The following is a 16,865-nucleotide window of genomic DNA, read 5'->3' as shown; positions in this document are numbered from 1 at the left end:
TCATTTTAATTTAAATTTTAAAAATGGAAGCAGGATTGCCCTGGCGGTCCAGTGGTTAAGACTCCGAGCTTCCAGTGCAGGGGGGATGGGTTCAATCCTTGGTCGGGGAACTAAATCTTGCATGCCGCAAGGTGCGGCCAAAAATAGTGAATAAATAAATATAAATGGAAACAGTGTAAATTATTTTTCCATTGAACCCAACTTTATCGTTTGGGGGAGGACTGCATTTGACTTTGACGACAGCACTGCATAAGATATCACTGTTGTATTGCAGGGTGTGTGTCCATTTTACTTTTTTTAATGTGGCTACTAGAAAATTTTTAGTTATGTCATATCTCATTTCTCTTTGTCAGCACTGGTCTAGGGTCTTACAGCCCCATGTGGTCTGGTCACTTTCACGTGGGAACCATCCCCCACCTTCAGAATCTGATCGTTTACTAAGATGCCCAGGTGATTCTTATGCATAGTAATCAAAGCACTGATCCAGATGACAGAGAAGACACCCAGGCCTCTGATAGGTAACCCCAGAGTGGCCCCAGTCCTTCTGAGAGTGGGGGGATGAGGCAGAGGGAGCAGCAGGGAGACCCCTGCTGCCGCTGTGATGTCACAGAGGCAGCCTCCTGTGTCAGCCAGCCCCACCTACATGGGTGTCCTGGCCGCAGGATATCCTCTTCATCATCTCCAGCCCACCTCATACCACCTGACCCCTCTGCTGGCAAGAGGGGCCTTGATTCATCTTCAACTCCATACTCATCCCATGCAACCGATTAAAACAGAGCAGAAGAAACACTGAAACCCCTTTGCCTCAGAACTTCAAAAGTGAATGAGCAATTCCTCTCAGCTGACTCAAAATGTTTGTCTCACCCGGAAGGTAGGTACCTCGAATTCTGAAATCTCAGGACTATCTCATGTATAGTACTCTTAATGTTGGATTGGTAATATTGGTAATTATACAAATTCATCAATTTATTTCACACGCTCAGGGTAAGGAGCTTGAGAACACATGGTAGGATTATCCGAAATGCAGTAAAAATATGTTACTCAAGCCCAGTTTTTATCGATAAACCTGGTGATTACCTTGGCCTCTTGTTTTCTCATCATCTTCCATTAAAACTTCCAATTCTTCCTCCTTTGACTCTTATCATACTTTCCCTCTCTGCTCCCAGGGCAGCTTGTGTCTTCTAGCTCTTCTTTCCTCTCCATCTGTATGATTCCTGTTACAAAATCTGGTCCCCAGTAGAAGGCCCAACGACCATGGCAGCGATGAAGATGTGTATCACTCTAGTGAACAGAAAGAGATGATGAGGCACCCCATGGTCCCACTGAAAGCCAGCTCTGATTGGAAATCTGCTGGAACTAAGGAGGACAGCATGACCTCAGGTTCTTTCTGGTCTCAAAGAATCTACAGAGATGCTTCCAGACCCAGAAAGACACTCACAGCCAGCAAAGATGTCTTGGCTTCTTTAGGGTAGAATCCACATCTGGAAGGGACTTGCCTCCCATTTTGAGAAAGTTGGGAACTACCAAATTGCAGCTCTCAGGGTTACTAAAAAAAAAAGGCAACGTTCATTCTCCTATATCCTGCCTTTCTCAGGAAAGAAAAATGAAGCTTACAATTAGCCAGAGAAATAAAACACACAGAGCAATGTGGTGTGCTGTTCATGGTCTGGAATTTAGGGATCTCAGAAGAAAGGATAGGACTGGTTCTAGGAAAAAGACCCTTCTGGGGCCGCGGAGAAGAGCTCATGGTGGGCTCAGCCCGCTTGCCTGGTTCAGAAGCTCCCTAAGTGAACAGATCACAAATAAGAGAACCCTCAGAAGTGGATAGGCATAGGACAGGAAAGCCAGCCACAGTGAAAAAACATTTTGTTGTTTTATGAGGAGAGATACAGAGGAAATATGGGAGAGTCTGTTTATCGGTATAAATCCGCGAAGTTTAAAGCACGCAATCCACCGCCGCATTCTGTGTGCGTTCTCATAACTGGGCCTCAGTCTGGGCGATGGTTAAGGTGACTGGGCCTCCCCTTTGCTGCGGGGCGGCCAGGCCATGGCTCAGGACGTTTCCAATATTTACGAGCCGTGTGGCCTTGAGCGAGTCAGACTCTGGGAATCTGACTCGCGTCTAGAACGGAGCGGCCGCCTCTCCTTCGGGCTGGTTGTGAGGATTAAACGTCTGTGGAGGGACCGGTAAGCCGTCCAGGACACGGACGGGGTCCTTCCTCTTCCTTTCCACGTTCACTCCACCGCTTTCGATCTTCACGGCAGAACCGTGAAGGTCAAACTCTTTCTAATTCGCCTCTGAGAAAACAGTCGCTCGGGGAGATTAGAGAACTTGGCCAAAATCCTTAGCCCCGTCCTGGGGTCGTGGGTGGAGCAGTGACTAGAACTCTGATCTGCTGAGGGTTCGTGGCCCCGAAGTTCAGCCTCTTGGACCCACGAAATGAGGCAAAGGCACGGCCTTCCTGCAGAACTGGAGCCGGGAGAGTAAGTTCAGGGGGAGGGCAGGGGGCGGGGAAAGCCTTGACTCTGGATTCCACGGCACCCGGCTCCTCCCGACCCTCGGCCCACCAGCCTGTGCTCGGAATTCAGGGGATGGGCAAGGTCTCCGCACTCCCTCCGCCCGCCCCGCCTGGGAGGGTCCCCGGTTCGCCGCTCCCGTCCCCGCAGGAAGATGGAGAGCCCGAAGGGCCCTGGCGGGGCGCCCCACCCTCTCGGGACCTTCCGGGGCTCGGCCGCTGGGCGGAGCCTAGCCAAACAATTCAAAGCACGCTCCCGCGCGTCGCCATGGCAACGCGCGCCCGCTGCTGGGCGACCGGGAGGCGTAGTAAACCTTGGGCCGGGGTGTTACTCCGGGAGGGAGGGGGCTGCGGGGTGGCGGCGGGGACTAGCCTACGCTCGGGCCTCGCGGCTGCCAGGGGGAGAAAGAGAGGGCAGGAGAGAAAGGGACGAGGGAGGCGCACGCGGGATGGAAACGGGGCAGCGCAGTGCTGCCAGCCCGGGGCCGCGCCCTAAGCACCCCTCGAGAGGCCTCTCGCGTTAGACCCCCGCCCCACCCGTTGGTCCCCGAGACCCACCCCACCACCACCACCCTCTCACCCCCGCCCCAAGCAGGCCACGAGGGCTCTGTCACCCCAGCGTGAGCGATTGCCCCACAGGATGTGCAGATGGGCTGCCCCCCTGATTCACTCCAGCTGCTTGCGGCATGGAAGAACGGCGGCTTCCTCTCCTGGAAATGACTGCATTAGCAAAAGCCCTCAAACAATTCCATTAAAAAGCGGAAAGGGAAAAGGCACAGAGAGGAGAGGCCCCCAGATACTTTTCTTTGGGCCTTCCCACTGCACATAAGTAGGTGTTCCCAAAACTCCTGGACCCATGTTAGGAGTCGTTTTTTATTCTGGGAGCCCCTAGGGTCATGTGGACATAAAGCATGGTTACATGAGAATTAACCTGACGCTAGGAAACCCCAGAGCTCGGTGTCCTAGAGTGCTGTTAGTATTTTGGATACTCGGCATGGGCATTTTAGTGGCATCAGTCTTCCCTTTAGGGCTGGGAGGCAGCTTTCAAAAATGTCCTGTGTGAACCGTCTTTATCTTCGTTAATAAGTGAGTCACATGTCAGGCATTGAAGTAAAAATTGGAATTTAGAGCTTCGAAAGCTCGGACGGTTCAAGATATGTCAGCCAAAAGGGCTCCACTCAGTGGGGAATCACTGAGCTTGGGAAAGGACATAACATTTCCAATCTGTCGCTGGCTTGTGAGCAATCTGATTGTACCCTGGTGTCTGTGAACTGAAGATAATGCTGGTTCATGAGATCATTGCTGTTTTCTGGGCTTGGCTGGTCAAACAGCAGGAGTGTTTCCACAGGTGGGAGGAAATGTATTGGCAGAGGGTCTGTGTGATGAAACGCTGGGTGCGTCTGTATAGAAAGGCATAGGGTGTTTCTGTGGACCTGTGGACACTGCTCTTCTGTATGTGAAGCAGGAGGATTCGTGTTTCCTCTACAATAGAAGGCTGTTTGGACACTTTTCTTCATTATCTTATCTTCACCCATAGTCTTCCTAATTGTATTCTAATTGTATTCATGAGCCTGGTTTCCATTTCACACTTCATTCATTCATTCCATTTATTTGTGGCTGTTAGGGCTAGGCTCTGAGGATCAACAATGAGTAAAGCATAGTTGCTACTGTATCTAGAAACTTAGCCAAGTGGGCAGAACAGCCAAGAAAACCATATGATGAGTTACATGAGGGAGGCACATGGTAGAACACGCGCAGGAGCAGAGAATAGGGTGGTGTAGGTCAGAGCCAGTGACAACCGAGAAACATTTACTTACTCTCCATTCCAGCCTTTTGTCTACTGAGTAACAGAAAGGAGTTAGTTAACAGAAACTGGGTCAGAAATCTGACACCTGGGAGAAGGACAGAGATACTACTATCTGTCCCAAACAAACCTCTCTTGGGACAAAATGCCAGAATGGATATATTAAAAAAAAAAAAAAATGGGGATCCTGTAGCCCCAGGCTTGGACCTGAGGGAAGCGGTATGCTATACAATCTTCCACTGCTCAGCAGCTCAGCATTCTTACGCATTGTTTTAGTCACTTCTAATCTTCAGCATAGTCACAAAGCAAACTGAATTCCTGTTTATAAAGTAAATGTGGGTGTCCCAAGACCAGTTTCTCTTCATTCATACCTAGTAAATGTGGTTTTCCACAGTGCCGGGCGTGGTAACTTAAGACCTTAGCAAGACTAGGTTAGTCCCAGCCCTTGGCTTTGCGATGTCATAAATGTTCAGTTGCACATACATCCCTGTGAGGTCAATCCTGAGATGGTAAAAGTCCAGCACACAAAAGTTCAATATTGTTGTGTTTTTTTGTTTTTTGTTTTGTTTTTTTTTTGTGGTACGTGGGCCTCTCACTGCTGTGGCCTCTCCCGTTGCGGAGCACAGGCTCTGGACACGCAGGCTCCGGACACACAGGCTCAGCGGCCATGGCTCACGGGCCCAGCCGCTCCACGGCATGTGGGATCTTCCCGGACCGGGGCACGAACCCGTGTCCCCTGCATCGGCAGGCGGACTCCCAACCACTGCGCCACCAGGGAAGCCCTTCAATATTGTTTTGAGATGTGGAATCTTCTCGTCTGTCTTGAATTCTGAGCCTAACCAAATTATATTTATGTGGCATTGACTAGTGATTACTTTTTCTGTCCTAAGAGAAGAAAGAGAAGAAAAAAAATATATTAACATGCCCAAATTACAATGAAAGGAAGTGAGTAGGATGCTGGGCTCTGATTTTTGTGGCCAGGCAGAGAAAGTCATGTTTTGTCAAAAAGAGGAAACTAGACCTCGTGGCCCAGGGTCCTTGGGGAGGGAAGGGGGGTGCTCTCAGCACTGAGCACAGCTAGGAGGCAGCCAGCCAAGCACACACACTAAACGCACAGCCTCCTGAGGGGTAGATCCAGGCTTTGGGAAGGGCTAAAATAATAAAATTCGAGAGGCCCTCTTTAAGAAAAAGAACACAAGATGACAAGTACAAATTAGGTAACAGCATCTTGGAAGGGGCCTGAGTAAGTGGGGGACCACGAAGCTGAAGTTTCATCACTACACTCTCGAAATCCACCTCTAGACCTCCTCGTGTGACCCACCTGAGACTCTGCCACTCCCATCCCCTTTTCCCTGGAGAAGGCACACTTCGGGCTATTAAGACACAGAGGGCACGGTTTATGAGCAGAGGCAATAAAAACCCAAAGACAGAGCACTGTGCCAAACGGTGACTCAAGCGGGATATGAGAAGTGTCTCCAAGTATTTGAAGGGTGGAAGCAGAGCGAAGGGAAAAGAATTGCTCACTGTTCTGGGGTGGAAAGGGAATGAGGATACGATTAAGTAGAGAAAAATGTGTGCAAAACTCATCAGGAAACATTGGCTAACTGTGTTTTCTGTTACTGCGGAGCTGTATTTCCCATGGGAAGTATATGAGGACCTATTGAGTTACTGAAAACTAAAACTGGCCACCAAAAAAATGTGCCACAGCACAGTCTTACAAGATGTCCTCAAGGGAGCAGCTGGATGGCCCCAGAGTTCGTTCTGAGCCCTGAATTCCAGAAGGCTGACGTACGGCTTCTATAGATTCGTGTGTGGGGAGGAGGCCAAGGGAAGAACAAAGAGCAAGAGCCCCAGCCTGCCCAGCGGGCAGCCACCTCCACCCAGCTTTGCCAACTGGGGGGGGGGGGGGGGGGCGGGGAGCTTGTGTCCCGAAGAAGGAAAATATGGGGAGACAGCGCCACCCAGCGTTGAGATGAAAACTGCAGCCTAGAGACCAACAGCCAATTCAGGGGCAATGACCGCCAATACCGCCCTTGAACAAGCAGCAGCCTTTGAAGACTTTACAATCAAGGCAAACAATCAGAATGGAATCTAGAAAACGTCATGGGAGGGGTAGAGTGTGACAAGGACAAAGAAAAGGGAACTGTTCTTAGGAAGCAACATTTTCAAAGAATGAGTGACTTTTATTAATCTTGGGGAGAAGCAGATCACCAGGTAAAAGAGAAGACATTCCAAGAAGACAGAGTATCTTCGTTTTTATTTTTTTAAGTTTTAGAAATCATTTTTTAAAAGATAAAAAATTTCATCCCTTTGCCCAAAGATTGGGAGAGAAATGATAGATAGCTGTAGCATTGCTGACCCTGGGATTTACTTCTCTCCAACCCTCCTCCAACTGCATCCTCACCCCCAACCCTACCTAACACTCTGATGGTCTCAGGATGTTGTAATAATCCTTACTAATATCGCTAACTGGACGGTGGAGACCGCCCACGACACCAGAAAGCCTTTTCATACGCATGGCTCCATGAGGCCCTGACACTGCAGGTCACAGAGCTTATTAAAGGGATGGAAAACCCAACACAAGGGAATGGGAGCTTTTGTAGTAATGGTGACTCTGGAATATTTTGTCTGCCATAAAATCAAGACCAGTCCATTCACACTGGTTACCTAGGGAATGGCAGTGAGATGGAAACTCAGTGATCAGGTACTCTTTAAAGAAATTTCCCTCTGCACATGCAGAGGTCCAGGTCCTTGCTTCTTATGCTGAATCCCAGATCCCCACTGGCAAGCTCTCCTGTGTAATCTCCCAGAACAGCTGGGTCATGATTGCACTGGCAATTATTAAATGCCCAAGTCCCCTGCAAGGCAGCATTTAATCATGAGGTACTCCAAAAACTATGAGCTAGAGGGGAGGGGTGTGGGAGGGGGAGGGAGGAGGGTGGAAAGGGAGTTTTCCTTCTTTCAACACTAAACCAAAGGGATTTGGAGCACAGATGGCACCTGCGGTCCTTCTGGACAGACCACAAGATGCTGACCACGGCCAAGGTAACCAGCTTCGCTCTCTTTTGCACCTGATTCTTTTAAGAGATGTACCAGTCTCATCAATTTGCTCTCCGCACTAGCCTAAGTTAAATCTGAGGGCTTTCTGTTAACCTATGTCAGTGGAAGAATTACTGACATTTTCACATCTATGTACTTCCTAGTAGATCTGAGCAGGGAAGCCACACTCTGTCCCTTTTCTAGAGACTAAAGAGTCCCCTTGGCTTGGGGCTCATCAGTACCTGCAAAGACAGAACTTGTCTTCTAGCTGCTACTTCTCCATGATCCCCTTAAGGAAACCGTCACCAAATTAGATTGTTCTTCCAATTCAAAAAGTGTCTGGATCCTAGTGAGAAAAGGCATATTTTGGGGGGAGGAATAAAATATGTGATGAAGGGCATGGCACTGTGGGTGTTGAAGATAATTCTTGAAAAGCCTTTTGAATGGATTCTCATTCGATGATCAAGATAATTCTTAAATGAGGCTCCTTGGTGGACACTCCTGGAAACAACCTCTTTGGGCTTCATTCTAAGCTCTTCTTCATCCTCTGTTTCTCAATTCCTTCATTTGGTTGTCAGCTTAGTGCTGCTGCAGAGTGGTTGTACTGTGGCGAGGGGTTCATTATTCTTATTTCAGAACAACCTGAAGAGTAACTTACAAATATATATGATCTGAAATGGATTGAGGGTAGAATCAACATCTGATGTGATGTGGTAGTAGATAAATCTCCAAGCCGTAGGTGATTGAAAATAAAGTTGTCAAAAATGGAGACTTGGGGCTTCCCTGGTGGCGCAGTGGTTGGGAGCCCGCCTGACGATGCGGGGGGCGCGGGTTCGTGCCCCGGTCCGGGAGGATCCCACGTGCCGCGGGGCGGCTGGGCCCGTGGGCCATGGCCGCTGGGCCTGCGCGTCCGGGGCCTGTGCTCCGCAGCGGGAGAGGCCGCAGCGGTGAGAGGCCCGTGCACCGCAAAAAAAAAAAAAAAAAAAAAATGGAGACTTGCGTAAACCCTTAGTTCTGCCTTTATGCAGGATGACTGATGAAGATGTTTCACCTTGAAGTCTATTTCCTAGTCAAGCAATGGATACAAAAAAAGAAAGAATAACTAACTCATAGTAACAGAACAATGACAAAAACCAATAGGATTTTCATCACTAAAAACAAGAATAAAGCGTTCTTTTGCAGGAAGAAGGGGGCCTCATAATGACTCCCATATCTGGCAGTATAAGATCACCCCCCTTCCAGATGCCATGGCTTTTGAGTCCTCAGCAGGGTCCCCCAGAAAATTCTTGATGGAGTTAATTTGTTGAGTGCTTAAAAAAAATCATATTAGCAAATTGCTTTTCAGAAGCTGTTTCATCATACGTTTTGCTTACTGGCTTTTTATACACATGAGAATCTGGTATATTTCTTATTGCCATTAAAAAAAAAAGAAAACCTGCACTTTGTGGTATGCACGATTTTAGTGCCTGGAAATTCTGAAGAACAAACTGTTATGTTTCTAAGAGACAGTTCCCTGTTTAATGTAGAAAACGTTAAGCTGGAGACGATGAGAGGAGATGGGCCTGTCTCATTTAGCTATGGTTTTATTTACATCTCTTAAGCTGAACAGATTTGGGTCTGATTAATCCTGATATGAGCGATCGCCTAGAAAGCTCAAGATGGCTTACTTTAAGAAGTGTCTGTCAGCAACTAAGTACGGGCTTCTTCTCCATTCAGTACGTATTACTATAACAGTACAAACTGCTTCGTAATGCAAACGTCTCAAGATCTGAGACCTGTCAGATTTCTTTCTGTTTCTAAATCAGCTTAGATCTGGCTGCAAGCCACCTCTCCCCAACTTTGAAATAACTAGTAGTGGACTTTTTCAGCTCACCCTTCTCTTCTCTTAGGCTAAAAATGATGAGGTCAGGGGCTCCAGCCAGAGCTACCCGGGCCACACTCATTCTGCAGCCACGCACTGGGTTACCCCTGGGAGTCAGGCACTGCGGCTGCATCAGGCTGTGGGGCCGCCCCTGCACGTTCCTTGTCCCCACCCACCAAGGGCACCCTCCCGTGTCTCCAAGGTCACAGCACTCGGCGTCCAGCCTCCATGGGTACCATGCAGCCACCTGGCATTTGAGATTCTGTCATCTCGGGGGCAGTGGATGGAAGCTGGACCCACATCGCCGCCTCTCTGAGAACCCATAGCTTCATCTCCTCTCCAAAGGTTGCAGCATCCCCACATCCCCGTTGGTCCACTGCCCTCTTATCCTCAAGGGCCCAGTGCCTCTATCTGCTCCCCCAGGGAGGATCCACTTTAACCTTCGTTGATAGGATATATGCCCCTTTACTCCTCTCGGAGAAATCTAATGCAGGGAGGAAGACATCCAAAACTTACGTTGTCACAATAACAAATACCTCCACAAGTCAGTGCTGCTACCTTTCAAGGAAGACAAAGCCAAAAATTACCGGCAGGAGCATTTGGAGAGCTCCCAATTCTTTTTCTCAACCAGATATATACTAGCTCAGTGGCTTAGTCTCATATTATCCGATGCTTATTCAGACGATCCCCAATAAGCGTTTTAATATAATAAGGTCCGGCTTAAATAAACATCATCACTACGGTGCCTACTCTGGGCCACTCCTGGAGCCCAAGCTTCCTCACGGCTACTTGGAGAAAACTCCCAGTGGCTCATCGTGCCCGTCTTGTTGGAGGAAAGTGGCTCGAGCTTAGGGAGCTGCGGGGGAGGGCACTGATCTCCGAGGAGGCTCTGAAATCAGGCTCCGCTCTTGTGTTTGTCTGTTACAGATGGAGCTCCCGAAGGCCTTTTCTGACCTATGGACATGCCTATCTGCCTTCCTCAACATGCTATCACGCAGCCTTTCCACAGCATCCCTGCTCAGCAACTACTGGTTTGTGGGCATACAGAAGGTGCCCAAGCCCCTGTGCGGGAAAGGTCTGCCAGCCAAGTGCTTTGATGTGCCAGTGCGCTTGGATGGGAGCAGCACAAATGTATCATCTCTGGAGGTGGTGCAGTACAGCTGGGAGACTGGGGATGACCGCTCCACCTCCCATGCCTTCGGGAGTGGCATGTGGCTCTCCTATGAGGAAATCGTGCAAGACCCAGGTGGCCCCTCACCCCACCCACCTGATATCTTTTCCCCACCAGGGATCTCATGCAGGCAAAGAATCAGTGGGATTCTTTGTACAGCCCTCACTCACCCCTGCAGGGCCCCACCTCCGCCTCGGGGTCTCCCCACTCTGCATTGGGTCCCTTCCCCATCAGACTCCCTCGTAATAAGGCCCAAAGTCCAACCATCTGACATTTCACCTCCAGTCTCGCTGGTTTCAAATAGCATTACCCTTAAAGGGTTTCATGCAGACTTTTTTTTTTCAATTGGGGTAGAGCGGTTTTACAATGTTGTGTTAGTTTCTACCGTACAGCAAAGTGAAGTAGAGTTCCCTGTGCTCGTGCAGACTTTTAACATTATGAGAATTTCCATCCCAGCGAGCTAGAGTTGCCTAGACAAAACGAGGAGAATATCATAGAAAGAGCGGGGACTCTGCCCAGCTGTGACCTTATAGGAAGAACTTCATTCCTACAGGTCTGGATTTTCTCATTTGTGAGATGCAGGGATCAGAGTAGATCGCCTTTAAATAAGACCCCAAAAGGGTGTTCTCATTCTAAGTGTTACTGCTACAATTGAAAAGGTAGGGGAGGGCTTCCCTGGTGGCGCAGTGGTTGAGAGTCCGCCTGCCGATGCAGGGGACACGGGTTCGTGCCCCGGTCCGGGAGGATCGTACATGCCGCGGAGCGGCTGGGCCCGTGAGCCATGGCCGCCGAGCCTCCACGTCTGGAGCCTGTGCTCCGCAGCAGGAGAGGCCATAACAGTGAGAGGCCCGTGTACCGCAAAAAAAAAAAGAAAAGGTAGGGGAACTGAAGCCCAGAGAAAGTAACTAGATTGTGGAAGTTGGACCCAGACAGACCCTCCCATGTCTCACGCCGCTGGGCCTCACACTCGCAAAGCAGGCGCTGTGCCAGCCCGTTAGGTAAGGGTCGTCCTCGGGTGGGGAGCAGTGGGGTTGAGGACATCCCCTCCTCCCAGCTCAAAGCATGCAAAGATTCCCCCGGTCGTGAAGCTTTTCTAAGGCCCAGAACTGTGTACAATTTGCAATCTGCTGCTTCTCCCGATTTAGGCTAAGGGGAAGAGCAGATGGGACAGGATTATAATTCGTGTGTATTTACATTTATACTTGAGTTATTATTGTGTCACTTAGCACTGCTCCAACTCCAGTCCCGGAAACAGTTTAGAGCCCTGCAGCCCAGTGGTACGGCAGGAGCAAAAGGTGCTGGTGAACCGATGCTGGGGACATTCCCTGGGGTGACTCAGGGAAGTGTACTCTTCATTATCAGGACTTGAGAGAGAAATTAATCTTGGATGACTCTGGCCTATTTTGTTCATCCATCCATGCATCCTTCCCTGCTTCCAAAGAGACATTTATTGCCTGCCTACCATGTGCGGGGCAGGCCTGTGTAGGACCAAATGGAGCAGTACCTGGGATGGGACTGGGGGAAAGTCTGCATCCCTCGTCCAAGGCAGCACCTCATCACCCTGTACCTTGTCTGTTTCAGGGGAGAGGTGCCGAAGTTTCCTTGAACTCACACCACCAACCGAGAGAGGTGAGAAAGGATTACTGGAATCTGCCACGTTGCAAGACCCATGTCACCCCTCTCTCCGATTTGGAGGGAAGCGGTTGATGGAGAAGGCTTTTGTCCCCCACCTTCCCTTGGGGCTTGGGGCAAGTATGTGGCTTTGATGACAAATTTAGTTGCCATTGAGTTGGGCCTCTGAGTATCTAAACTGTACTGTGATCTCTTGCTTTTCTCTTCTTCTGAGCCCCACAGGGTGACACAAACTCCTGCTAGGCTGACCCTCATTCCTATGCAGGAATGCGAAAAAGGAACAGCAGGGACAAATAAAGTCCACAAATAGAAATCCACCAACAGCTCTAACCTACTCCAGTTGCCAAGTAACCATGTAGAAAGCTTGGGTCTTTCCTCCCCCCCTACCCCGATAATTTTATCGTAACATAGAAAGAAGGGAGTCAAAGAGGGCAAGGGGGGGGTAGGGATGGGGGGAGGAAGAAGAGAAACAAAATGGATTGCTCCAAGATTAAACTTTAAAACAAAGGAGAAACAAAAATGATAACTAGCAAAGTCATATCCCTGCAAGATTTGGTGAAACTTGGATGATTTCTTCTCAAACCTCCCTAAGAGCCTTTACATGCAGTCAAGTGTACTTGGCTATGTGTTGGGTACTGAGCAGAGGGAGAACAAAGAGCCCCAGGCTAAGGGCTGTCCCAGCTGCTTTCACCTCTGTCTCCTCCTCTGGTGCTACGAGGCTCTGCACTTCTCACGGGCAGCATTTGTTCACCGCCGGTTCAGTTAGTTAACTGTCAGGTGAGAGTTCTTCTTCCTCTGGTTTCTGACAGAGATCCTACGGCTATCACTGGGAGTCCGATTCGCCTCCATCGGACTGGCACTCATCAGCTTCCTCCTCCTACTGATGGACTTGCTATTCACGGGGCACCCCGGCTGTGACCTCAGGCTGAGCACCTTCACCGCCATCTTCTCCGTCTTGTCAGGTGAGCATCTCCAGAGCTGGAGAGGAGGGGGGGTGTTCTCTGCTGCCTTTGAAGCACTAGCCGGAAGGCTGCAGTCTCTATCCCAAGGGAAGAAGGAGCCCCAAGGCGGTCTAAAGAATGGAGCCAGGAGATAACAGCACAGGCGTCTTTAATTTTAAATGGAAATAACATGCGAAATGTTATCTTAGATCATTATGTCCTTTGCTAAATGATTTCTCTCTAGGTTCTTTTTATTTGCAAGTTTTCTCATTATGTACAATACAGTTTGGTTTTTTTTTTTTTGGTTTGTTTGTTTGTTTGCGGTACGCAGGCCTCTCACTGTTGTGGCCTCTCCCTTTGCGGAGCACAGGCTCCGGATGCGCAGGCTCAGCGGCCATGGCCCACGGGCCCAGCCGCTCCGGGGCATGTGGGATCTTCCCAGACCAGGGCACGAACCCGTGTCCCCTGCATCGGCAGGCGGACTCCCAACCACTGCGCCACCAGGGAAGCCCCTGGTTTACTTTTGAGTCGTGACATCCACACAGCTTTTCCACACTCTGTTGCATAAAGTGAGAGATGCGTGTAGACGAAGGATAGGGCCCATACTGGGGGTACAGGTGGGAAAGAAGTAAAGGGAGCAGCAGCCTGTGTGCAGCCTCGACTCAGAAATGTTCCCACAGCTTGAAACCAAACATCTGGGGAAGCGATTGCAGATACACCTTCAAGGAGAAGCCCCCACTGCAGAGTAGTCCCCCCGGAGTGTGGTGGCATCGGGGTAATGGAACGCCTTGACACAGGTTGTACCTGATGCCGGATGAAGAGGTTGCTCCCAAATCGTATTCCCCGTACACGGCAATGCCAGCCTGTCTCTAAGGGAACTGCCTTCCTGTTTCCTCTGTAGGCCTTCTGGGGATGGTGGGCCATATGATGTAGTCACAAGTCTTCCAAGCAACGGCCAACTTGGGTCCAGAACACTGGAGGCCCCATGCTTGGAATTACGGCCGGGCCTTTTAGTAGGCGCTCCTCCACCTTTCTCCTCTTCCCTGGTCCACCTCAACTAGATGCTTGCTCTGTGTCCTTCTGCCTTCTCTTCATCCCTCACCCCAGATGTCCATTAGTCACCCAGAGGGCTGGACCAGCAGGCCACGCCCATTCTCCCCCCCCCCCCCCACCTTCTGAGGAGGTACAGAGTGGATTCCTCGGGCTTATTTTTTCTGCTGATAAAGCTGTAACAAGTGCTTCTTCACCTGTTATGTAGGACACCCTTGGTAAATGAGACTAATTTTGCATGGCTTACGGAAATGATGCTCTCTGTTTTATATATTTTATGATCCAAGGTATTGGGAGACAGAGAAATGAAGAATTAGCCTTGCAGTCTGGATCGGAGTCCATTCCTGCGAATGGCTCACTCTTCTCCTGTGATGAAGAGTGGCTTCCTCCTGCTTCCATTCTTATTCCATCGAACTGTGTTAGAAATGAAACTTCCCCTACCAGTCTCTCTCTAACCCTTAAAGAACTAAGGGCTCAGTTAGTCTAGATTTCTCTTTAAAAGAGGGAAGCAGCGACCATGATGAAACACACACATTCAAGGGAAACACCCCCTTTGTTTGGGTTCCTCACCGTCTCCCTTGAGGAACGCTCTCCATTCACTGCACAGGTGCCGACTTGGACCTACATGGACCGTCTGGGCTGAGTGCTAAGCACTTAACGGTGCTGGAAAGACAGTCCATGCTGAAGAGGCATATGGAGGCCTGTACATGTCCGTCACAGGAGCTCCTCCCCTTTCCTCATGGTATAATACGTGCTATTGGATTCAGGGGCCTTTGATCTCTCCATCAGCCACCCGATCAGTTTAGCTCATTTTCCAGACTCATCGTTTCTCACCTTTTATCCATTTTCAAGCCATTCTGGGCATTTCAACTGCAGATCTCAGACTTCAAAACTGCCATCAGAAGCATCCTCAACCTGAGTCTAGTCCATCAGAGGCAGCAGAAAGGAACACGCAGTAGCAGCGCGTAGCCTCTGAGCATCACTTGGCCTCGTGAAATACCCACACACACAACCTACACCACTCCTGGTGTCCTGGGCTTCCCGTGATCATGGAAGACTTAAGGGTTGGACTTCCGCAGTTTTTAGGAATGTGTTTGACACAGTTCCCTGGTGTCTTTTTCTCTTTGTTGAATCCATCCAGCTTCTCTTCATCTCCAGCATCTCTTCCATCCTTTACAAACTCCCGTAAGCCAAGAACCACATTGTTTCCACAGTAGGCAAATTCCAACTAGAGCTGCCTAGGATAATACCTGTAGATGTGGAGTCAGTGTTTCCTGAATGCCTCTCAGAGGCTCAACGTCGTGGACCCTAAGACAGCTAGGTGCAAAACCAAGGAAGATGGAAGAGGTATCTGGCAGGAAGTATGTGTGTCAGGGAAAGGAGGAATGTAGTGTCTCGGGCTGTGTCCACTGTGTCCAGCTGAGCTACAGCTCTGTGGAATCTTGGGGATTATACAAGGTTAACTGTAGCTTGGGAAACAACTGTCCAAAAAATTGTATGGCAGGGCGGGAGTGAGTGAGTGTGTGTGTGTGTGTGTGTGTGTGTGTGTGTGTGTACACAAACATGAAAAATACGCCACCAGGTATAAAAGAACACAGCACTTACACTAATCAGTGCAGTGAAAATGAATCTGTTAAACTCCTAGCCTGACTTTAACACTATACGAGTCATTGTCTTTTACTAGGAAACATTCAGAACCTACCCTAAGACAGACCAAATTCAGTCCTCTGCCCACAGCTCTTTACCTGCAACGTGGTGGAAGGCAACACCATGAGGTCCTTAAATCCCTAAGGCGGCATCGGCCCAGCTGACTAGTAGGAAGGGATCCCGGTATTTTTCTTTCAAACCCGTAAGGAAGTCAGAGTCTTACATTCCAGTTTTTTTTGTATATTTGTCCCTAGCACGGCCTGGGTTTCCTTCACCTGCTGCATGGCGTCAGCTGTCACCACCTTCAACACATACACCCGGCTGGTGCTAGAGTTCAAGTGCAAGCACAGTAAAAGCTTCAGAGGAGCCCCCGAGCTGCCTACTGCATCACCACCTAATGTTTCCTCCAGGAGCTGGCGTGCACAGCCCCCCCGAGGGGCCTTTGACGAGCCACCCCCAGTACCACCATCAGCCCATCCGCTCCGTCTCCGGAGGAGTGGACTTCTCCTCAGAGCTACACACGAGGAATTTCAACACGGGACCAGCTGGGAGCCTCAGGAAGAGGCGGCCGGGTCATCTGTAGAGGAAGAACAGTGTTGGGAGTTATGGATTTGCAGAGCAGGCTGAGCCCTGCCTTAAACGTGTTGCTTTGTCATCAACACGTGCTTAAGCCAAAGTCTGTTTCTTGAGCGTGATTTGCAGAGGTTAAGAACAAGGGTATTTAAAGTCCAAGTCCGGGGGGCATGTGCCCGGTGCCCTCGCTCCCTTTTCTGTCACAGCTTGGTCTCACTCCAATCTCCCACCCCCGCCCCCCGTGTCACTCATTCAGAAGTCCCTTCTCGCCTTTCTGATTGTTGGTTTTATGCCAGGTTCTGGGAGATAAAAAGAGGAGTAAAATATAGTTCCTGCCCTTTAGAGGCCGACCAACTTGGCCATCTGTCCTGGATTTGGAAGAATGGAGGTGGGTAGTTGGTGGTGCCTCAGCCTTCCGTGGTGCACTTGACTTTTCCTGGAAGCCACACACTGGAAGGCTCTCCTAGGAGCTCTGACCTGTAGAACGGGCGTCCTCTGCACTGCCTACCACGGTGTCCTGCATCCCCGCGATAGGGAACATATCACATCACGTTAATTACACATTATCCTCAGAGCCATCAGGAGACTAGGACACATGAGAAGGCTCCTGCAGCCTGCGGGGACAGGCCAC

The 16,865-nt window shown here is 49.8% G+C and overlaps 1 protein-coding gene across 1 annotated transcript; it reads left to right on the top strand.

Moving 5' to 3' along the window:
• Positions 1 to 823: 823 nt before the first annotated feature.
• GSG1 (germ cell associated 1) lies at positions 824 to 16,169 on the top strand. Its single transcript, XM_060026116.1, has 6 exons — positions 824 to 871; positions 10,148 to 10,466; positions 11,618 to 11,686; positions 11,973 to 12,147; positions 13,866 to 13,977; positions 15,916 to 16,169. The coding sequence occupies exons 1-6, from the start codon at positions 824 to 826 to the stop codon at positions 16,012 to 16,014; spliced, it is 822 nt and encodes a 273-aa protein (XP_059882099.1). The 3' UTR covers positions 16,015 to 16,169.
• Positions 16,170 to 16,865: the final 696 nt, after the last annotated feature.

Source organism: Delphinus delphis, chromosome 11 (assembly GCF_949987515.2).
Source record: "Delphinus delphis chromosome 11, mDelDel1.2, whole genome shotgun sequence".
Classification (NCBI taxonomy): Eukaryota; Metazoa; Chordata; class Mammalia; order Artiodactyla; family Delphinidae; genus Delphinus; species Delphinus delphis.
This window is presented reverse-complemented; position numbering and strand designations above follow the sequence as displayed.